Source organism: Myodes glareolus, chromosome 2, assembly GCF_982192425.1.
Source record: "Myodes glareolus chromosome 2, mMyoGla1.1, whole genome shotgun sequence".
Lineage (NCBI taxonomy): Eukaryota > Metazoa > Chordata > Mammalia > Rodentia > Cricetidae > Myodes > Myodes glareolus.
In genome coordinates this window covers 99,506,495-99,529,793 of record NC_142027.1, presented here as the reverse complement: position 1 = coordinate 99,529,793, position 23,299 = coordinate 99,506,495, and the positions used below count along the sequence as shown (strand labels likewise).

Genomic DNA, 23,299 nt, shown 5'->3' with positions numbered 1-23,299 from the left:
TAAGAGACTCTATTGCTTTCATAATGACACTGTTTTCCACTTCTTCCGGAATAGGGTGTTCAAGTCCTTCTGTCATAAGATCGCTGGGTTCTGGTGTTTTCATGTTGTTTTTCAGATTGTTGGAGGAATTCTTGCCTTGGCGCCTGCCCATCTCTTCCTTCAGATGCTCTCCAATGGCTCTTCCTTCCGCTGGGTCTTCTTCTACTGGAATAGTGTCCCTTGCTATCCAGGAATCACTTTGCCTGCAGTCTTAGCTTGCTGCAGGCAGGCTATTAGAACAAAGGGACTTCCTTCCCTTTGCACTCACCACCTGTCCCGACCCGCGGTGCCCACCCCGGCTGAGATGGAGGAATTTAAGCCCCGAAAAAGAGAAAGAGGAGGGGAGGGGTTCGAGGCCGAAAGCTGGGATGGCGTAGCAGGAGAGAGGGATTAGCTGGGGGAAGCTGCCCCTTTGGAGCAGCCAGGGAGATAAGGATGGTGGGAATATTGTGTGTTCCCTAACCGGACTTGTATGGCGGTCAACACACTTACCCCTCCACAGGATCAGAGCCCCTCGCTGGTCAGAAGACTCCCTGCCTGTGGTCTTAGCTTGCTGCAGGCCGGCTATCAGAACAAAGGGACTCCCGTCCCTTTGCACTCACCGCCTGCCCCGGGCCGCGGTGCCCACCCTGGCTGAGATCTGAACTTTCCTCTTAACATTGCTTTCATTGTGTCCCCTAAATTTGGGTATGTTGTATGGGTCATTTTCATTTAATTTCAGGAAGTCTTTAATTTTTCCATTTATTTCTTCCTTGACCAACTGTTGATTCAGGTGAGCATTGTTTAATTTCCATGTGTTTGTGGGCTTTCTGGAATTAGTATTGCTGTTGACTTCTAGCTTTAAACAATGCTGATCTGATAAGATACATGGGGCTATTCCAATTCTTTTGTATTTGTTGAGGTTTGTTACTGAGTATGTGGTCGATTTTTGAGAAGGTTCCATGAGGTTTGTCTTGTTACTGAGTGTATGGTCAGTTTTGAGAAGGTTCCATGTAGTGCTGAGAAGAAGGTATATTCTTTTCTGTTTGGATGGAATATTCTATAGATGTCCATTAAATCCATTTGAATCATAACATCTATTAGTTCCCTTATTTCTCTGTTCATTTTTTGTCTGACTGACCTGTCCAGTGGTGAGAGGGTAGTGTTGAAATCTCCCACTATTGGTGTGTAGGGTTTAATGTATAATTTAAGCGTTATAAATGTTTCTTTTTTTAAAGTTATTTTCAGATTTATTGAAAATGACAGAACAGACTCAAATGGCTCCATGCGGTGTTTTGAAATTCATCTCCACTGTAGGCTGAGTGACCTGCAGGTTGGAGAGACTGCCAAAGTCCAGAAGTTTCAGCATCTTCTTGGTGTCTGGATCTACCTCAATCCTGATCCTGATATACCTCTACCTGATCCAGGGCTGAGACCTCAGGGACGTAATTATCCCTCCTTTCTCGCTCTTCCTCCTGCAGTTTGATAGAGATACCCCTGACAGGGCCTCTCTGAATCCTCTTTATCAGAAGCGTGACATAGCCAGCTATCTTGTTGCGGAGTTTCTTGCTGGGGATGATGGTGATCTCCTCATACATGTGATTGTTGGTGTGGAAGTCATTGCCCAGGCATGTGTAGTACTTTTCGATGATGACCTGGGCCGCCTTCTTCACGGTCTTGGTGAGGACGTGGCCCATGTTGACGGGTCCCGGTAAAAGAGCTAGAAATGTTTCTTTTACATACAAGGGTGCCCTTGTATTTGGACCACAGATGATCAGTATTGAGGTTTCCTCTTGATGGATTTTTTTCTCTGAGACTATTATGAAATGTCCTTCTTTACCTTTTTTGTTTGATTTTAACTTGAATTCTATTTTTTTTTTTAGATATTAGAATAGCTATACCAGCTTGTTTTTTAGGTCCCTTTGATTGGATTTTTTTTCTCAACCCTTTATGTCTGTCTTTGAGGTTGAGGTGTGTTTATTCCATGCACAAGAAAGATCAATTCTGTTTTTGTATCCAATTTGTTAGCCTGTGTCTTTTTTTTCGGTGACTTGAGTTCATTTATATTAAGGGATATTAATGACCAGTGATTGCTATCTCTTGTTAATTTAGTTCTTGTTTTTAGTGATGATAGTTTGTGTGTTTTCCCCTACTTTGGGATTTGCTGCTATGAGACCACCAATTGTCTGTGTTTTTGTTGATGTAGCCAACTTCCTTTTGTTGTAGTTTTCCTTCTACTATTTTGTGTAGGGCTGGGTGTGTTGATAGGTATTGGTTTAATCTGGTATTGTCGTGAAATATCTTGTTTTGTCCTTCTATGGTTATTGAAAGTTTGGTCGGGCTGATTTCCTTGGTTTCTTATGTCTGCATAATGCTTGACCACAACCTCCTGGCTTTTATTGTCTTCAATAAGAAGTCAGATGTAATTCTGATAGGTCTGCCTTTATATGTTACTTGGCCTTTTTCTTTTGCAGCTCTTAATATTCTTTCTTTATTCCATATGTTTAGTATTTTGATTATTATGTTGGAGAGGACTTTTTTTGATCCAGTCTATTTGGTGTTCTGTATATCTTCATAGGCATATCTTTCTTTAGGTTGGGAGAGTTTTCTTCTGTGATTTTGTTAAATATATTCTCTGTGTTTTTGAGTTGAACCTTTTCTCTTTTTTTTATACCTATTATTCTTAGGTTTGGTCTTTTCATGGTATCCCATATTTCTTACATATTTTGTGTTAAGCTTTTGTTAGATTTAATATTTTTTTTGATGAGTCTATTTCCTCTACTGTATCTTCAGCACTTGAGAGTCTCTATTCCATATTTTGTATTCTGCTGTTTATATTTGCATTTGTAGTTCCTGATCATTTTTCTCATGATTTCTGTTTCTTTAATTCCCTCAGCTTGTGTTTTCTTTATTGTCTCTATTTTAGTTTTCAAGTCTTGAATAGTTTCATTCATGTTTGAATGAATTTTCTTGGTTTTCTTTAAGGAATTTTCTGATGTCTCCCATTTTTTGTCTTTTCCTCCATTTCTTTGAGAAAATTTTTCATTTCCTCTTTAAGAGTTTCAAACATTCTCCCAAAGTCATTTTTTAGGTCATTTTCCTCTGCTTCGTCTATATTTGGTTGCTCAAGTCTTGCTGTTGTAGGGTCTTTAGGTTAGGTTGTGATGCTCTTTGTGGTGTTGTTTGTGTTCTTACCTTGTCTACTCATCTTTTCCTCTAATTGGTGTATTCGAGGCTGTCTGTTATTCTGGTTATTAACCTTCTAGTTTCCAGTGAATTCAAGGCTCAGATGATTGTTCCTCATGGTGCAGTCAGTGCCAAAGTTCTAGTTACCCCATTGGACACTCTGTGTTCCTGGAGGTTGCTCAGCACTCCCAGGTTTTGCTCCTCTCCTGTGGAGTTTGCTGTCTCAGGCCTGCTCTAGAGTAGGTTTTCAGCTCAGACCTGTTTCTGTGAATGTCTCTAGTCTGAATCCACTCCTGCAGAAGTCCCTGGCTTGGGGTTGTTCCCTCTGACTTTGATCTACTCCTGAGATCTCTGGTTCCTGCCTATTCCCTTGGAGGTCCCAGACTCACGCCCAGACCCTTAGAGGTCCTGGCTCAGGATTACTACCTCAAAGGTCCCAGATTCATGCGTGGACCTGCAGTAGTCTTTGGCTCTAGCCTACAGGGCAGAATATTTCTGTCTATAGAAAAATAGTGAAGGGTGTGGTCGATTGGTAGTTAGAATTAACCAGACTTGCTTAATATAAAATATTTAGCTTTAATAAACAGAAGAAAGGGAACTTACAAAACCAGGGTTCCAGGGATCCAGAAGTGCAGGGAACAAAAGGGCAGAGGCAAGCGCACCTGGATTTTTATCTATTTTCTTTGGCCCCAAGGGGACACACCCTAAACAGAATGTGATTGGCTGAGCTTCCCCATCAAAATAGTGTTTTCTTCTTAGATCTCAAATATCTAGTTTATGGTCCATAGAGATGGCTCTGTGGGTAAATGAGCTTGCTGCTGAGTCTGATGAGCTGAGCTTAATCCCTGATAATCCACATAGAGGAACGATAGAACCGATGTCCACAAGTTGTCCTCTGACCTCCACAGACACAGCATGGTATTCATGCGTATTCACAGAGAGAAATAAAGAAATTAATAAAAATTTTAAAACATTTTTAGTATTTTAAAAATTTTATTTGATGTGAATGAATGTTTGTATAGCCTTGGCTGTCCTAGAATTCACTCTGTTGACCAGACTGGTCTTTAACTCAGAGGCCTACCTGCCTCTGTCTCCCAAGTGCTGGGATTAAATGTCTGTGCCACCACTACCCAGCCAATTTAGCAGGTTATAAACAGAAAAGAAGACATGAAATTGAAAGGGCATTTTGTAGGACTTTCAGAGGAATTTGAGTGGGGGAGTAGAGGATGTTTATGAACGAAATATATTCTGTGTATGCATGAAATTTCTTATAGCCTAAGATTTAATTATATTTTTAAAAGTATTTTGTTTTATTATTTTGAGTGAGGTATTCCAGACCCATAAAGACAATTACTACATTACTCACTCTTGAATGGTTTTTAAACATAAAGCAAAGAAAAACAGCCTATAATTCACAATCCCAGAGAACCTAGACAACAATGAGGACCCTAAGAGACACATACATACATCTAATCTACATGGGAAGTAGAAAAAGACAAGTCTCCTGAGTAATATGCAGCATGGGGAACTTGGAGAGAGTAGAAGGGGAGGAGAGATGCAGGGAGGGGAGCAGATAAAATGTAGAACTCAATAAAAATCAATAAAAATTTTGTTTTGAATCCTCCTTCATTAATATGTCTATTTTCATGATGTAAAAACATCATGTTATAGGATAGTATTCACAGTAGTAGAAGGAGCTGTACACAATACTGGATTATAAAAGGAATTAACAGTCTCACCCAGCTGTGAATGACATTAGCTACAATAAGGACCTGTTTGAAAGATATGCCCACTGGTGCAATTGTCGCACAAATATTATGGGAATAGCCAACCACTTTTTAATTGAATTTCAGGCCCATTCCATGAGATGGAACCCATACCCAACACTGTCAATGAGGCTAAGAACCTGAGACTAGATAAAAAGTCCTAAGAGAATACCTACTATTACTAATATATTAAATGAATTAATATATTAAATGAATATAGCAATAAAAAGATTCCTAATGACATAGTGCTGTATCAATAGAATCACTCAACCCTCATCAGAAAGGCTTCTTCCTGTAGTAGACAGTAATTAACAAGAAAACCTACAACTTGTCAGGATGAAGTGAGAAAGAGACTTTGGAATGCTTGGCTCTGACCAGCATGACTATGTCATACCTCTCCCATTCAGGCTCAAAGATCCATGTGGAATAGAAGGCAGAAAGGTTCTAAGAGTCAGAGGTGTGGATGACTTCAAGAAAACAACATTTTCCAGACAAACAGAGTGGCAGATGCACATACGAACTCCCAGGGACTGTGACAGAATTTACAAGATCTGCATGAGCACAAACCAGACAAAATCTGAGTGTAGAGGAGCTAAGCATCCTCCCCCTAGCCAAGGAGATATTGTCAATTGATAGGTCCTGAGAGAAGGAAAGCAAGTTTTCATCAATGGGGTGACACTGGGTTTGTTAACTGCACTCCAGGGCAGGCCTCACACCCAGGAATTGTTATCTACTTGAACTGGACTCCATGGTTCTTTAGATTAGTTTTGAAACCATGAGAGATAATATAGAGCTGGATAAAAGGGGAGATGGGGAAAGATCTGGAGGAGTTGCAGAAAAGGAATTAAATGACCAAAATATATTGTATGAAGCACTCAAAGAATATAAAATATGTTTAAATTGGATTTTTAAAGAAAGAGATATTTATATTTTCAGTTCATTTTTATTGCAGAATATGGAGTCAATACATATGATTCAAATTTTACAATTAGTGTTGTTACAATAATTCACATTTTCATCAAAAATTTATTGATCAATTCCAGAGACATGGTTACTCTCCAAAAAGCTCAAAGAAATTGATGGAGACAGCAAGAATTGGATGGAGATGATCTCTTGAGGATCAGAGAAGATGAATTTTTCATTCTCTCAGCTGCCTTAGTCATTTCCTTTACATTGGATGATACTCTATTTTGACAATGAGAAAGCTCAATGGATGTATTGAATCCTTAACCATGTATCAAGTCCAGTTGATTAATTCTCATCTTCATGTCAGTTTTATTCATGAAGTAAGTTAAAGATTCCAGTATTCTTAGACAGAACCTGAAGAGGAACACTGCAGACTCCTTGAGGAAAAGTCACGCTCCAGTTATGAGCACATCCCGTGGTACAACCTTTAGAACAATGGGTTTTTCTGGTTTAAGAAGTGGTTTTCTGTGTAATTTCAATGGAATCTGCAACGATGAAAGAAAAAATATTGAGAATCAATGAGTGAGCCAACAACAACCCATAATAAAAAGTAAAAATCATTCAGAATGATGTTTTGCAGGTACATCTAAGCTGCATTTGAAGTCATATGCTTGGACTTCCTTATTCTCTGAGCTGTGTCCATTAGATGGTGAAAGCATGATTCCAATATGTATAAGGCAATACATTTATTGAGACTCTACTGTATACAGGGCATGTGATGAAGCCATGCTTATTTATGCTATTTCTGTTCTATGCTACTATAAAATGTTTTAATTTTTAAATTAAATTAATTTTTAAAGCTTAATTTTTGTTTTGTTTTATTTTTTTAAGATAGGGTTTCACTCTGTAGCTGTGTCTGTCCTGCATCTTATTTTGTAGACCACGCAGGCCTTAGCTCACAGAGATGAATTCTGTTCTCTCAGTGCTGGTATTAAATGCATGTGCCACTAAGCCTGATCAATTTAACATATTTGAGCCTGATTCTTAGTTACTATATCATATTGCTTTTTCATCTTGAAAAGTTATTTTTGGTTTGTTGACATTTGTAAGCTAACCCTGAGAGGATAGATACTTTTCCACTCTACGAACAGTCCTCACAGCCTAAATCGTATGTCACTAGTACAGTTGTCTCCATTCAGATAAGTCTTTAGGAGGATAGATATTTGCTTGCTTTCCTAGCATCTATTTTGGCTTTCAAAGATGGGATAAATGAAGAATTCTGAGTCCTCCTGTGTTTTCAGTGGTGCCTTAGTCCCATTCTATTCAGAGACAGAGGGGAGAAGTGGAATAATCTTTTGTTCACAAGAGAAGGGAAGGGAACAAAGTTGTCATGGAGATAGAGAGGTGTCAAATTTAAGATGTCTGGAGCTTGCCAGAGCATCTGCCCTTTGACAGGTGTGCCATTGGCTCTCAAAACTTGACCCCTGCTTTGTCTGTCTAAATCTCTGTACATGCTTATGACTTAAATACTTTAGGGAGAAAGTAGTAAAATAAGTGAGGTCATGTATTGACAAAGCTACATAATTTTCTTAAACCACAAATCACAGAACATCTATTTTCATCCCTCTATTCATTCAAAAAACTAATAGACAAAGAGAAGCCACATTTTAAATACACAAATCTCATAAATTTTAGCCATCTCTTTGCATGAAGCAGGAACAAATTGTTCAGGAAAATGCAAATGCTTTCTCTAAATGTCCTATCACATTCTTTGAATATGTTAAGTAATATACATGTGTTTTCATGAAGGCCTAAAAAAGATGTGAATAAAATTTATATACAAGTGTTATTTGTTATTTTAAAATTAGTTTTAATGCTTTTTTATAAAAGAATATTATAGTAGTAAGCTCTACTTCAAAACATTTACCAAAGGCTTTCAATGCACGAATTCTCCACAAAGAAGCATTTGGAGTTTGTGGAAGGAAAGAAAAGATATGGGATATCCTTCAATAGTGAGAGAAAAATCACAACTAAACTGGGGGCTTTAATGAGAAAGTATTAGCACAGTTAATAAATACAACCTGCAGAAGACAAAAGTAGAATATAAAGCGCATGAGGAAATAAATCCAAGATAAAGATTCATTTGAGGAATTAACAAGAACTTGAATTTGAGAGCAGAATATGAAGGGAAAAAAGAATACATTGTTTATGGAAACATTATAGATATTTGTTTTCTGGTGCATAGATCCTGAGAAGTGAGGCAAACCATCAAGATGTCCCATAAAGTTGGAGCTCGTCAAAACTGTCAACTTTGTAAAGATTTATTTTTATTGTGTTTTTTACCTGCACATGTGTCTGTATACCACATATGTACAGTCTCAAAGGAAGCAAGAGAAGGACATAAGAGGCCCTGGAAGTGGATTTACAAATGGTTGTTAGGCAATTGTGGGTGATGGGAAATGAAATCACGTCCTTTGTAAGAGCACTTAGTACTCTTAACTGTTGAGCCATTTCTTGAGCCCTAACATTCATTTCTATTTTGCAATAATGATTCTCAACTTGGTCATCACACGGAAAGCCAGAGATGGGCTTTTAAAGCCACAATCTGGGTAAATTATTTTAGGATTTCAGACATGAATCTAGGAATCAAGAATTTCTGTTTTTGCTTTTATATGTGGTGTCATATGCTTCTTCTGGCTTCAAATGCACAATGTAGCCAAGGATTACTAGAATTTCTGATCATCTTGCCTTGTCCTTTTGATTACAAGGATTGCAGGTATGCTTCCTCATAGCTGCTTCATGTATTTCTGGGGATGGGAACCAGGTCTTCGTGCATGCCAGGTAAGCACTTTACAATTTGAGAAACATATATGAGTTGTAAAGCTCATCAGTGATTCTAATGCACAGCCAGTAGTTGACAGGACTGTCAGAGGATGGCTTCTGTGAGTTCTGGAAGTAGAGTGCACTGCACAACAAACATGAAGTCATGATCATTGAACTTCTTTATGGCATATGGCATATCAATTTTCAGTGGACATGACTGGAAGTTCAAATAGAATACACATAATCCTGTCATACTGGCCTTCACTAACTATTTATAATGCTACAGTTGTACTCTATACTGACACAGCACCAGAGGCCCCTCAATTCTTCCCTGGAGACAAATAACTCATTAGGCCATAAAATGAGTTAGCAAACCTCAAACAAGCAGATTTGTTTTTATACACAGAACTTTCAGCTGAAAAATGTCTCCCATAAAACATTATTTACAGAGATAGTTTTTTTTCCTCACCTGTGTTTCCTTGCAAGGCTGGAAAGAAAAATTCTGCAGGAGCTTAGTGAGAGCAAGTTTTATGTTCATGAGAGCAAACCTCATACCAATGCAGTTCCTGGGTCCATTCCCAAAGGGCATGTATACATAAGGATTGATGCTGCCCTTGTTCTCCTTGCTGAACCTGGAGACACACAGTAATGACAAATTAGCAAAGAATAGAATCATAAGAGCTACATATATGAATTTGCCTTTAGACATCACACCAGTAACATAGAGGTAGTTTAGGAAAAGTTTATTGAACTTCTGCTCCCAGGTATTTGGCTCTGAGAATTGTACACTAAAAGTCCATTCTGTCCCCCTTGCCCTAAAAAAGTTACCATATGTGATAAAACAAACACTATAACAGAAAATGCATCGAATGTACCCACTAGTGCTATGTGGTAGGGATAATGAACCACTGTCTGATTGGATCAGAGTTCCAATTTACAGGGGGAATTAATGCCTGATACTGTAAATCTGTTGAAAATCCAATGGTTAAGGAGGTTATAGGCACTAGGGTGGAATGAACTGTAGTTGTTTCGCTAAGTGGACATGCTATCAAACTGACTTCTGAATATTCTTGTTTATACACAAAAATTAGTGCTGCTATTAGTCTTGGTCAGAGATGCTTCTGATTGCAGTTGGAGACAGTTAACATGGGGACTCATAACTGATCAAAATGCTGAGAATGAGTGATGGTGGAGTGCTCAGCACTTAATGAAATATCTGTATCATCCCCTCCAAGGCTCAGATAACATCTCAAAAGAGGGATCAGAATAGGGTAAGAGTCAGGGAGTGAAAGGGGTGCTGGGAAACACTATCCCCTGGTCCTGACACAGCCACTGTACTCATGAACTCCTAGCAGCTATGGTTGCCTACACAAGGCCAGACCGTGTTGATACATTCCATCAAGTATGGGGGAGGGAGTTCATGAAACATTACCTCTGTGAAGAACTATTGACAATAAATGATTCCTGGTGTAAGGGGGATATTCTTTCTAATGGTGCAGCTCTTGGTGAATTGTCTATTCTCCAGTAAATAACTCCTAGACCTACACTGATGCCAGCAACTCCAACTAAACTCATGAGTCAAAAGACAACAGAAAGACAAGAATAGAGGAGGAAGACTTGATGGGGACAAACAGGAATTCAACAAGTGTGCAAGGGAGAAGTGACAGGAGGTGAAAATGATCAAAATACTTTATACATAAATGCAATCATCAAAGAATTAAAACAAATGGGAGAATACGTGTCTAAACTCCAAAAGTCCCTTCAAGATAATGCTGGGTTCCATCTCTCAAAAGCATGTATCAGTTAGACCGAAGGAAAGCGGGTTCCTGCCTCACATTTAAATTGGTCATTTGTTACTTGATGAAGAAGAATTAAAACACCGTATTTTAATTCTTGTTTTTTAATTCCCATCTCTCTTCCTCTCTCCCTTTTCTCCTTTTTGTGTCATTCTCTTCACATAATGCAAATGGATACTAAATCACATTTAGATCATCTTTTCATAAGAGACACTATAGTTTATACAGCCCAGCAGAGTTCATAGTGGGTTTCTATGTACCTTTCAGGGCGGAATGCCTCAGGCTCTGGCCAGTACTGTGGGTCACGGTGAAGAGAAAAAGTTGGTATCATCACTACTGACCCCTTGGGAATAAACACACCATTCATTTCCACATCTTGTTTACAGACTCTTTCAAGTCTGTTAGCAATTGAGTATAATCTGAGGGTTTCACTCAACACCATGTCAAGGTACTCCATCTCCATCACTTTATCATAGCTGGGAGGTGCCTGGGAAGAAAGAAAAAGGTTTGTTCTTGGATTTCAGATTACCTTTCAATCCATCTTCATTGTACTGTTGAGTTCTCAGTAACTCCAAAATTGAGCTGAGCATTGCAAAGACCATAGTCACTTATAACACATTTTAAAGGATTTTTAAATTATTTTATGAGTATAACTGTTTTGCCTACATATGTGTATGTGCACCACATAAGCACAATGTCCACAGAAGTCAGAAAGGGTATCAGATCCCTTGTGATTGACATTATATATAGTCGAGGGTTGCCATTTGGGTACTGGGAATCAAACCTGGATGGATCCACGAAAGAGCAACCAATGCTCTTAACCATTGAGCTATCTGTCTAGCCTCTTACAGAATAGTTAGGATGACTATCACTTGGGCTTTAAAAATATCTTAATTTGTGAATTGTCTAGTATGCAATCCTGAGTTCAGGCACATATCATTTATAAAGCCAGACATATTAGCTCACATCTATAATCCCAGCAGGGTGGGGGATGGGTCAGAGACAGGGCATGCCTGGTGATCATTGGCCTGACTGCCTAACCAATTTGATGATCTCCAGATTTGGTGAGAATACCTGTGTCAAAAACTACGCTGGAGAGTGATTTTGAAAAATACCGAGTACAGGTCTATGTATGATCTAATCACAAGCACACATACACACAAATGCACGCACGCACACACACATACACACACCACTTTTTGTGATAAGATGGTGTGTCTTTTTCCGTTCTATTCCAAGCACCATCCATTCACCTTATTGGGCAGAGCCATATCGATCTCCTCCTGAAGTTTCTTCTGGATATCAGGGTGAGTGGCCAGTGAATGAAGGGCAAAGGCAAGGGTGCTGCTGGTCGTTTCGTAGCCACCGAAAGTAAAGATAATTGACTGGGCCATGATTTCTACATCAGACAGAACTGAAAGTAAGAAAATATTTCAGGAAGTCAGGTCAGGATGTACCAACACAGAGGAGATAAGGAGATAATCAAACAAGGCTCCTGTTTCCCTAGAGAGAAATATGGAGAAGTCCCTCAGTCACCCTGGGACCGTTATCACCCTGACATCCATGTGACAGCCAGAGAAGGAAAAGATTGCTTCAGTCATGATGTCCCAAGGTTTATGCTACATTCCTTCTCCTCATCAGTGGGCAGATTCAAGACAAATAGCTTATTCTGTTTTAAAATTTATTTTTATTTTTTATTTATGTATATTTTTGTCTGTCTGGGATGTTTGGTTGACTTTCAACTGAGTCTTCATTGTACTGTTGAGTTCTCAGTAGATGCAAAGTTGAACTAAGCATAACACAGGACCTAGGCACTTACAACACATTTTCATGGGTTTTTAATTGTTTTAGTTTATGTGTGTAGGTGTTTTGCATATATAAATACATATATATGTATATGTATATATGTTTGTGTATGTGTATTTGTGTCTGTGGATGGGATGGGTGCCATGTGTGGGTTTGGGGTAGCCATGGAGTCCAGGAGACAGCATCTGATTTCCTAGGCATGGAGTTTTAGAACATTGTGAGCTTTCAGAGGTAGGTGCTGGGAACTGAACTCCAGTCCTTTGCCAGAGGTTAAGAATTTTAAATTTAATTCTTCACCTTTGATGGAGGTTAAGAGTCTTAATTTTAATTTTATTTTTAATTATTTATTTATGTGTGTGTACTCACATGTGTACAAGGGCCCATGAAGAGCAGACCATGGCCTGGAGTCCATATAGCTAGAGTTACACGCAGTTGTAAACCCTTTGCCATGAGTGCTGTGACTCTGCTGTGGGTAAAGTTTCTTTCTCAATTAGTGTAAGTCCTTTCTTCTCAATTGAAACTGGACTAAAAACTCACCATCAGAGGGTATTTTTAAAGTTAATATCAATTTTAGAACTCAAAAATGATACAGAAGTTCAGAGGATATGTAGCTCAGTAGGTGGAGAGCTAGCCTGTCGTGAATAAACCCATGGTCTCAATCCCCAGTACTGTATAAACTAGGCATGGTAGGATAGAAGTTAAAAGGTCATTCTCAGGAACACCATGAATATGAGGGCAGCCTGGACTACATGAGACCAGTTCTGAAAAGGAGCAGGACATATGGACCAATTTGAAGTTAGTTGATCACATGAAAGTGTTTAAAGTGGACAAACTGGAGAGAATTCCAAATAAAACACATGATGACTTTAAAAAGCAAATTTGGGGACCTAGAAGATCATATTGCTATATATAAGCAATTGTGCGCACTCGAAATAAGGGAATAGGTAAGAATGGAAGACTCCCTTTACATTGCCTTCTTATGTACACATCTAGAATAAAGTCTGGGAATTAATAACCACGATAGTAAGAATGGTTTTAAATTAAAACATAAGCATAGGAGGCTAGAGCTATGGCTCAATAGGTATGTACACTTGTTGCACATGCCTGAGAACCTGAGTTTGAATCCTCAGTCCCCATGTCAAATCCTGTGTGGTAACACAGTCCTGTAGCTCCCAACTCTGTAGATCATAGAGACCTTCTGTCTGCCAGCCTAGCTTCAGGTTCAATAAGAGTCTCCATCTGGAGGAAATAAGGCAGAGAGTGATTGAGGAACATACTTTGTGCCTTTCTCTGGAATCCACAGAGATATAGGGGTGTAAACACGTGCACACATGCATATACCATCCAAAGAAGATAAAAAAGTGATTTTTAAGTTAATGGAAAAATGAAGAGAACCACTGTGTTTATACAGAGAGTCTTTCCCCAGATACAACATTTTCAATATACAAAGAGAAGTAAATAATCACTATAGAATAAGGTAGAGAACACATGCACAGCAGGGGCTCCCAGAAAGCATACGCACCATTTGTGTACATGCCTCCTGACTGGATGTTTAAATTTAGATGTCTAGGGCAAGTTCCCAGTCAGTGTGCTGGGAAAGATGGAAATAGTACCTGTGTAGACCTAGGTGACATTAAGAGACCACTGAAGACTTACATCATGGTTACCCTTCATGTTTGGAACAAATTTGTTCCAATGTACTTCTAGAAAATTCCATACAGATAATAGCCATGTCCTTCTTTCAGGAGCCTGACAGAAGTATTCTCCTGCTTAACAACCTTCCTACACATTTTTTAGTGATGTGACCACTCCCTGCGAGCTTCCTTGTTCATAGACCAGGAAGTCCTTTGTTACCTTTATGAGACTCTTTATCTTTGGGGTTATTTTGAGAATTCATCATCAACTGAAGAAAATCCACTCGGTGCTGGAAGCAGAAAGAGAAGTTGCAAAAATAGAAGGTCAATGATGAAGTCAGAGGTCAAAGGTGGATCAGGAGTTCAGAAGTTTACCCTCCTTTCTGAAACTGTAGCTCCCTTAAATTCACAAATGTGCTTAGTGTTGCTTGAGTCCTCAGATCAAAAGCAACTGTAGGTGAACCAGAAGAAATCTAGCTGATTTATCAACAACTTTACAATAAATTACAATAGATACAGTTTTAAACAATATCATTTACTTTTTGAAAAATGTTTTTGTAGGAGATGAAAATAGTGTTTCCCTTGTTTTAATCATTTTTATCTATTATTAGAGATTTTCACAGATGCACACAATGAGATATAGTCATACTCACCCCACCATTTCCTCCATTTGATTCTTTTTAGATCCCTTGTAACATTTCTTCTTCCAAACTTTATGACTTCTTTTCTTTTAATAACCCACTGAGTCCAAGTGCTGCCCATATGTCCCTGTCTCTGGGGTCATTCACTGGTGCATGGGAAACCTATTGGTGACTATACCTTTTCTCAGCAGCCATTAAGTGCCAATAGTTTCTCATGGAGGTGTGGGATTTGGAGAGGTCCTCCCTCATCTATGTTGGAGTTTTGTTGGTGTTATTTTGTGTTTTTTCCTATGTCTTGCCATTTTTTTTCTTAATTTCAGTCCTTACAGTGGCTATTCTTGATTTTATTTGTTTTGCTAAGGGTTAATTCTTGGCTTATTCTCAATCAGTTTTTCAAAATTCCAAAGCTTCCTTTCCCAGAAATAAAAATATTCTTTTTCTCTCTATAAATAAAATCTTTTCTATCTACTTTTAGTGATAGATGAAGTGAAACACACAGCTCACATGTTCACAGCCCAAAATATTATAAACCCTGCACCTCTCAGGAGACCACCACTTTTTACCTTCTCACCAGAATTCAGCCGGTTTTCCTTCATTCTATCCACAAATTTTTTGAAGAATGCTATCGAATCCTTTGGGAACACGGAGACATTTAACATCTCATATATTGGTGTAAGAAATGGAAAGAGTACTGGAAAGGATAGGAAAATAATAAACTTTAATGGACATACATGTTTCATGTGAAATCATGAAACAATCTAAAGAATAAGTCATCAGTGTCTCAGCCAAACCATTCTCTCTGTGATCTTTCTCACACTGCGTCACCACCATAACACTCCTTCTGCATTGAGAAGTTGTCAAAGAAACAATTGTGACTCTTGGATTTAACTCGGCTCCTATAGTTTGTGTGGATCCAAAATACAGACAGGGCCATGGACATGGTTCAAAGGCTAAAGCCTGCAGAAAGACTAACAACCTGAATTTCATCCCTGTATCCTGCACTGTGGAAGGAGAGAATCAACTACTTTAAGTTGTCCTCTGATCTACATATGCCATGTAAACACAAAAGAACATGTGCATACACACAGACAAATAAATCAATAAATTTCTTTTCAAGCTAATAAAGAAATAAATAAGTAGATAAATTTCTTATTAGCTGATACGTAGTAAAGAAAGAACCACCAAGATAACTTTGGTTTCGCAACTGGCATGATACAAAATAAACTAGCTTCAGAAAGGATATTTGGAAAGTCAGAACTTTGTGCAAATTAATTAGTACATTCTTATTAAATAACCATTGGTTCAAGGAACTTCAGCAGGATACTGGAAAATTTATTGAGATATAGTTTTGTGACAGGGTACTTGCCTAGCATGTGTGAGATCTTGTGATCTCCTTCAAGTAGCAAAAGAATACAAAATATCTTGAGAGAGTATGAAATGAAGATAAACCAAGACTATAGAGAAAAGGTGCAGAGAGGTTTATGTTGTGGGAGAATCTTTTTGTGCACTGTGAAGATGTGTCTGTGCTAAGGCACTTTTTGATTGGCTTAATACAGAACTGAATGGCCAATAGCTAGTCAGGAGAGGATCGGCAGGACTTCTGGTTAGAGAGAGGCACTCAGGGAAGAAGAGAGGTGTAATTCAACAGCAAGATGTGCAGGCAGGGGGTTGGGATGGGGAGTCATATGTACATATGGAACAGAGGTAATGAACCACGTGGTAGAAGGTAGATTAATAGAAATGGGTTAATTTGAGTTATAAGAGCTACTGGGAAACAAGCCTAAACTAAGGCCAAGTTTTCATAATTAGTAAGTCTTCATTTCTTTATTTGTGTTCTGGTGGTCCAAATAAAGTCCAGCCACAGGCTTATAGCCTTAATTTTTTAAACCTCAAATATCAGACTTTACAATGTAAAATAAAAATCTAAAACAACTAACTCCAGGGCAGGAGAGACGACTCATTGATAAAATACTTGCTGTGCAAGCACAGGTTCTTATTTGATACCCAGCACTCCTGTAAAGTCAAAGTTGGGTGACCAAACTCAGATAGAAAGGAAAATCACATGATCTCCCTCTTTTCCAGAGTCTAACCTATAATGAATAAATGCAAATATGTGAAAAGGTGTAAATGTGGATATGGAGTAATGCAAAAAAGTCACCAGGAGAGGATGATACTTGGCGTTGAGGAGGGAATGTAGGGAAAAAGACACAAGAGTTGTGTATGGAAAAGTAATTGACAGAGAAAACATTGAAACCCCAAATAAAGCACCACTGCTAACTGCACCCAGCACATACACACACCAAAAAATTACTACAGGGCCTGTAGAGATTGCTCAACAGTTAGAACTGGCTGCACTTGCAGAGGACCAAGATGTGATTCCCAACACCCATGTAGCAGCTCTTAACCATGCCTAACTCCAGCTCCAGGAGATTCAATGCCCTTTTATGGCCTGGGCTGGCCCTTCATTCATGTGGCACACATATGTGTTAGTAAAACACTCATACACATAAAATAAAAATAAGTAAGTCTTATAAAAATGTTAAAGCAATTCAGTTATGTAAGAGAGATGGTCTAAAAACAGACATTAACACATCTAGCTCAGTTTTTAAATTGCATTAGTGCTGGGGAAATTCTAATCAAAACCACAGGTCCAGCCTTCAGCATATTCACTAAATGGCAATGATCAAACTCATGGGAGAACCAAGTGTTGAGTGGAACATGGAGAACTTGGAACTCTCCTGTATTTACAGAATACATATAAAAAGCTGTAGTCACTGTGAAAAACATATGTTTAGTTGTTTAATACGTTAAAAATGGGGTTACTTTGTAATGCAGGAACGACAATTCTGTATATATTCCAAAACATAAGAACAAATATTCAAACATAACCTTGTATACAAATGCTCATAGTAGCAAAATTAATTCAAACATATAAAACTAACTTCGATGTCTATAAACTAATACAGACTATTACTCATTCATAGACATAGGAGACAATTATACTAGTGTCACTTAATAGTGTCCTAAATGACAGACACCTGTCACAGAGACTATATAGTCTATCATCCAATTGAAGTAAAACACCAAGAATATGTAAATATAGAAAAATTGAATTGGTGGTTGCTTAGGTTAAGGCTCAGGTCAAGGCTGCTTGGAGGATGATGGTCCAAATGTGCAGCATGGCTAGAACAAAGTTCTCTGCAGTTGACATTGGTATCAGGCCATGTAGATCATCAGTCAGTGTAGACCCCGAGTGATCAGAGTGCTGAGAATAAGTGACTGTTGAGTGCTGAGTCCTACATGGAACATCTGTATCAATATGCCCAACGCTCCAGGCACAAGGAACATCATGAAAGTGGATGTGCGGGTGTGATGATGTGAGATTCCACTTTGTGCAGTCTGTGTGCTATGAATGTTTTATTACCATTGAAAAATAAAGAAGCTTCTTTTGTCCTAAGTCAGGGCAGACTATAGACATATGAGATATCTGAACACACATACACACACACACACACACACACACACACACACAAATACATACACACACACACGTATATAAAGGGGGGGTAGGTGGAGCCAGGGAGACGCCTTGTATGTGCCAAAGGAGACAGACACTGAAATATTACCCAGTAAGCCTCAGCCTTGTGATGATATATAGGATGATAGAAATGGATTAATTTAAAATTTAAGAGCTACCAATAAGATGGTCAAGCAGTGACGTAATTAATATGGTTTCTGTGTAATTACTTGGATCTGTGTGGCCAGGAAGCCAACAAAGAGTCTCCACTTAAAGTGTAAAATACCATATCCTGGACATGGCATGGCCCACTCTTGAACTGATCATCTGTATGAGACCACACCAATAATATTGGTCAACATTCTAGCAGGCAGAATTTGCTGGGCTTACAGTTTGGCCAAAAAAGAGATGGGGCATTAAATTGAAAGATAGATGTGCTGGGGTGTCTGAGGGAAGTGGGGGTGCAAATTAGGGGAGGGTATAATCTAGATAGATTGTATACCTTTATGATATTGTCAAAGGATAAATAAAAGAATTCTAAAACAAAGAGAGGAGCAGTGGCTTAAACCTATCGTCCCAGCACTCAGGAGACAGAGGTAATGGGATCATTGTGAGTTCAAGGCCAGCCTTGTCTACACAGCAACTTCCAGGCCAGTTGAGCTACACAGTGAGGCCCTCTCTAAAAGAAGATTCTAAAAATATTGGATTGTGCCTTGATGTACAACACGATAAGCTTGTGAATTACATGGCAGGTGAATTATCCACCAATAGGGCTGTTAGTTTTGGTAAGTGTGGAAGAGAAAGGCTGAACTTCAAACATGGCTACATACAGTGCACTGGGTCAAAAGGCAGAAGAACCATCATACATACCGACTGACATTAACAATGGGTCAAAAACATCTAACTTTATGAGTTTCTTGGTCTTTTCCACAAAAGGATCATTTGGGTTGTTGAGGGAATCGACGTTCACACCAAATGAGGTGCTCGTGATGACATCCATGCTGTAGGCCCCTAACACTCTGAGGAGATAGAGATCTAGGAATTTACCACATTCAGCAAAAGGCCTGAAATAATTTATATTCTTGGGCAAGACTGGTGAAGCCACCTCAGTTGACCAAGCACCTTCCCCACCTACCCACCCTTAAACCTTGAGACCTTGATACTGTTACATTTCTTTCTCAATTGTACATTTTGTCATCCAGTGTCTAAAAGAAAAGAAGGAGCAGCTGGACATGTGGGACACATAAAAGGATGACTCTTCTTCCCCTGCTGCCCTTCCTCTCCCCGAACCACAGTGGATGTACCATTACTCACTCTTTCATTGTGAGAGGCTTGCCTTTCTCTGCCTCCCTTCTCAAGTATTTTACCAAACTATCTCCATACTGTTCAATGATGGGGAACATCTAAGTGCAAAACACAAGGGTATCCATGGTTTGTTAGGTGTGGAGACTCAAGTCATACTAGCATTTAAATTAACAGTCCTTTTAGTCACCTCTTTGAGTTTTCCACTGGTGAAGGTGGGAGACAGCAAGGCTCGAATTCTCTTCCACTCCTCATCCTTAGATGCAGAGAGGGCTTTACTCATTATTCCCACTGGGCCAAAACTCTAGAGTTAAAAAAATATAAATATTATTATCTGTAAGTCCAGACCTTTCCATGGTTGCAAAGTGCTAGGTGGATATTGGTGTATAACAATTAATTTGTGACTGTTTACTATGGATCAAGTCTCATCCTAGATGCAAAAAGGGTCAGAATTTCCCCATAACCTTTAAGACATTAGGTACTCAGTGGGCTTCCTGTTGAACTTTTAAACATTTTTATTCCTGGATCCTTGTAAACTTAAATATCCCTGTGGTTTGAAAATTTGTTCCAGGGCTGGTGGGCGGGGGCAGAGAAAATTGAAACAAGACATAGTAGATTCTCCAGAGTTATGTAGATGGCAAATGGCTTGGGTATAAATAGAAAGTTAACTTTGCATCAGACAAGTTCTCCAGCTCCATATTTACAACATAAGCAATTTGAAAATTGATGCATTGATATGGTGTGTGCACATGTGTGCATATGCACGCTCATGTATGTGTTTGTCTCTGTGTGTGTGTGTGTATGTGTGTTTGTAGACTAGAACGTTGGTGTGCATTCTCATTTGGAGAACAGAGGTCTGACATCTTCCTCTATACCTCTACTGTATTTTTTAGGCAGGGTGTCTCAGTAAATATGGAAGGGTATGTATTTGCTAGAGTAGCCATTTAGCAAGCCCCTCAGACACACCTATTTTCAAAAACAGCTCAGAAATAACATACACATGCTGCTCTGCACAGCTTTTATGTGGATACTGGGGATCTACACTCAGGTCCTTTACTGATAGAGCCATTTCCCTAGCCTGAGACACTTAAAGGATATGATATTTGGGTTTTGTCAAGATTTATTTTAGTATTGTATGTATACATGTATATATTATGTATGTATGTATATGTGTGTATGTATGTAGTGTGTGTATGAATATATGATGTGTGCAGTATAATCAGAGGACAGAGGAGTGAGTTGGATCTTCTAAAGCAGGAGTTACAGGTGATTTGAGCTGCTGGCTGCTGGTGTGGATGTAGGCAATCAATCTCCCATCCTCTTTTAGAACTTCCAGCCACTATGTCATCTCTCTAGACACTGGTTTATTTGTTTTTTTTTCTTTGTTTAGGAATAGTTTTGTAGTAATCATTTTTCCTTAATTTTTTCTTCAGTGATAAAAGGGAAAATATAATTCCATTTCCCTGGTGGAAACTTTATTCTATTATCCACTCTTATATTTTATACTAATGTGGAGTTTCCCAACTGCCCTTATATTAAAGCACTCATCACAACAGAAAGAAATGGAACTGGCTTCCCTTGATGAAGGGCAGTTGTAAACTAGGCCTTCAGCAAACTTCACCACATGACCAAAGGCTGAATGAGGGCCAGAGAGATGGCTCAGTAGGCAATTGTGCTTGCTGCCAAGCCCGACAACCTGAGTTCATTCCCCAGGATGCAGAGGAGCCACACTGCCCGACAACCTGAGTTCATTCCCCAGGATGCAGAAGAGCCACACTCTATCCCAGCATGCAGAGGAGCCACACTCTATCCCAGGATGCAGAGGAGCCACACTCTATCCCAGGATGCAGAGGAGCCACACTCTATCCCAGGATGCAGAGGAGCCACACTCTATTTTGCGTGTTTGTCATTTCACAAATTTAGATCTGTGAAAAACTGTACTGTACCACAAAGGACCTGTGAAATTATTCAAAAATACTATTTCTAGATTTAATTGATCTATCTAAATAAGACAACATATTTCTAACATAGTTAAACAGAACTTCAGAGTTAAATCCTAACTATTTGCACACAACAAAATGTCTGTTCTTAAAATTACATAAACATTCTGTGTAGTCCATGAATTAATCAGAAATTTTTGAGAGCAACTGTATTCATTTCTACAAAAAAAACAAACAACAACAACAACAAAAAACAAATACCCAAAGGTTTTCTCTAGCTGGAAGCATTCAATAAATTATGAACAGTGATGTGATTTTTAAATAAGCCTTTAAAAAATATATTACATTGTGCATCATAGCCTGAGGAAACATTATTTGATGTACCATCCTAAACACATATTTAACTCATGAAAGAGGAACAGTTTTTATCAAATAAATACAGCAGTATCTACCACATTATGCATTTAGTTAATGTAGCCAAGCTTCCCCCCAGAAGAGAAACATAAATAAAAAAAAATGCTCTCAATTGAGAATTCAAGGTCTCTTAGTAGATGGTATAATATATTTATTTAAAATTGGAACTGGGTATTATTTAAATGAAAAGTAGTTTGATTCCACAAATATTTAAATTTGAAATTAGTGTTGATTTTAGTTAAAAGGAGAAGATTCTAGAAGAATCATACTACTTTTCAGAAGACAGACCACACATACAGATGAAATAGAAAAACGATTGTGGGGAAATAAAAACGAAGCTGGAAGGGAGAATTTGGCGTGCTAACTTTGCCCAAAACACAATATATACATGTATAAACTTCTCCATAAAAAGAAAGTAGTAAATATAGATTGAATTGGTTTGACAGTATTATTTTCTTTCCTATTTAGTTCTACTTTTTTTGATAACTAATCATTTTGAATATAATAGACAATTACAATTCCCAGATAAGTTTTTTTTAAAAAAATTTCTCCACTTGTTAAACTGACTTATAAACCAAATTGATACTCACAGTATCTTCAGGGCCATTTGCGAATAGTTGTGCAAACAAAATACAAGTGTTTTGTATCACACAGAGCAGACCGAGGTTAAACAAAACCAAGTTATACCTGTGTCAATTCTAAGCAGTGCCCTTTCTGGGATATTTCTACTGTGATATTTTCTGTATCTGTATATATTTTGCTGTTTACTTTATTGTCTTAAACTTTCTATGTGCCAAGTGCTAAGGAACTTCCAAGTTCTTTCTATGTTTAAGATTCTTATACTGATCACTAGAAAAATATAATGGGTTTTGCAGAAGCATTCTCATGTATGGTCTCAGGTGCTGAGGGTTATGAGTTTGACATCAACTTGTTGGCAATATAGTAATGTAGTGTCTTAAATCAAAAACATACATAAAATAAAGTTACATGTAGCTACAATAAAAAAGAAAGGACTTGTGAAATAGGAAATGCAAATACAATCTAGAAGACAGCAGTGTCCATCTAAAAGCAGATTGCAATAATATGGTATATTTATACTTCCTCATTAGTAAAACGAATACCCAGACCCTGCTTTTATATTATTGTTGAAACCACTGTAAGCTGACATTCATTTCATTTCTTAAATTCACTAAGTAGCCAAAGAGGTGGCAGTGCATACGCTTATACCCAGCACTCGGAGGCAGAGGCAGGCAGATCTCTATGAGTTCAAGACAGCCTGGCCTACAGAGTGAGTTCCAGAAAAGTTAGAGATACACTGTCTCTGAAAAACCAAGGCAAGCAAACAAAATAAATTCAACAAGTAAAAATAAAGGTTTGTATTCTTAAAAAGGGGGAGTCTTGAGTGATGATTCAACAGTTAAGGTTGCTTGCTGATCTTCTGGAGGAGCCAGGTCTTAGCACCCCTGTCAGGCCCCTCCAACTGCTTGGAATACTAGCTCCATGGTATCTCAACCCCTTTTTTGGCCTCCACAGGAACCTACACATATATG

At 38.5% G+C, this 23,299-nt stretch overlaps 2 protein-coding genes across 2 annotated transcripts in view; both read right to left on the bottom strand.

Moving 5' to 3' along the window:
- Nucleotides 1-1,291: 1,291 nt before the first annotated feature.
- On the bottom strand, nucleotides 1,292-1,715 carry LOC125402148 (small ribosomal subunit protein eS17). Its single transcript, XM_085681855.2, is given in 2 exon segments — nucleotides 1,292-1,426; nucleotides 1,428-1,715. Coding segments are annotated over 2 exon segments (423 nt in total).
- Nucleotides 1,716-5,893: 4,178 nt separating this feature from the next.
- The window catches only part of LOC148123087 (cytochrome P450 3A11), a 31,987-nt gene continuing 14,581 nt past the window's right edge, over nucleotides 5,894-23,299 (bottom strand). Inside the window, exons 5-13 of the mRNA XM_087903268.1 lie at nucleotides 19,586-19,699; nucleotides 19,408-19,496; nucleotides 18,964-19,112; nucleotides 15,140-15,267; nucleotides 14,156-14,225; nucleotides 11,749-11,909; nucleotides 10,756-10,982; nucleotides 9,169-9,331; nucleotides 5,894-6,421 (exon numbers count right to left, since the gene is read on the bottom strand). Of these exons, the coding sequence (XP_087759394.1) occupies nucleotides 6,326-6,421; nucleotides 9,169-9,331; nucleotides 10,756-10,982; nucleotides 11,749-11,909; nucleotides 14,156-14,225; nucleotides 15,140-15,267; nucleotides 18,964-19,112; nucleotides 19,408-19,496; nucleotides 19,586-19,699 (1,197 nt within the window). The 3' untranslated portion in view covers nucleotides 5,894-6,325. The remainder of the gene's footprint in view (nucleotides 6,422-9,168; nucleotides 9,332-10,755; nucleotides 10,983-11,748; nucleotides 11,910-14,155; nucleotides 14,226-15,139; nucleotides 15,268-18,963; nucleotides 19,113-19,407; nucleotides 19,497-19,585; nucleotides 19,700-23,299) is intronic.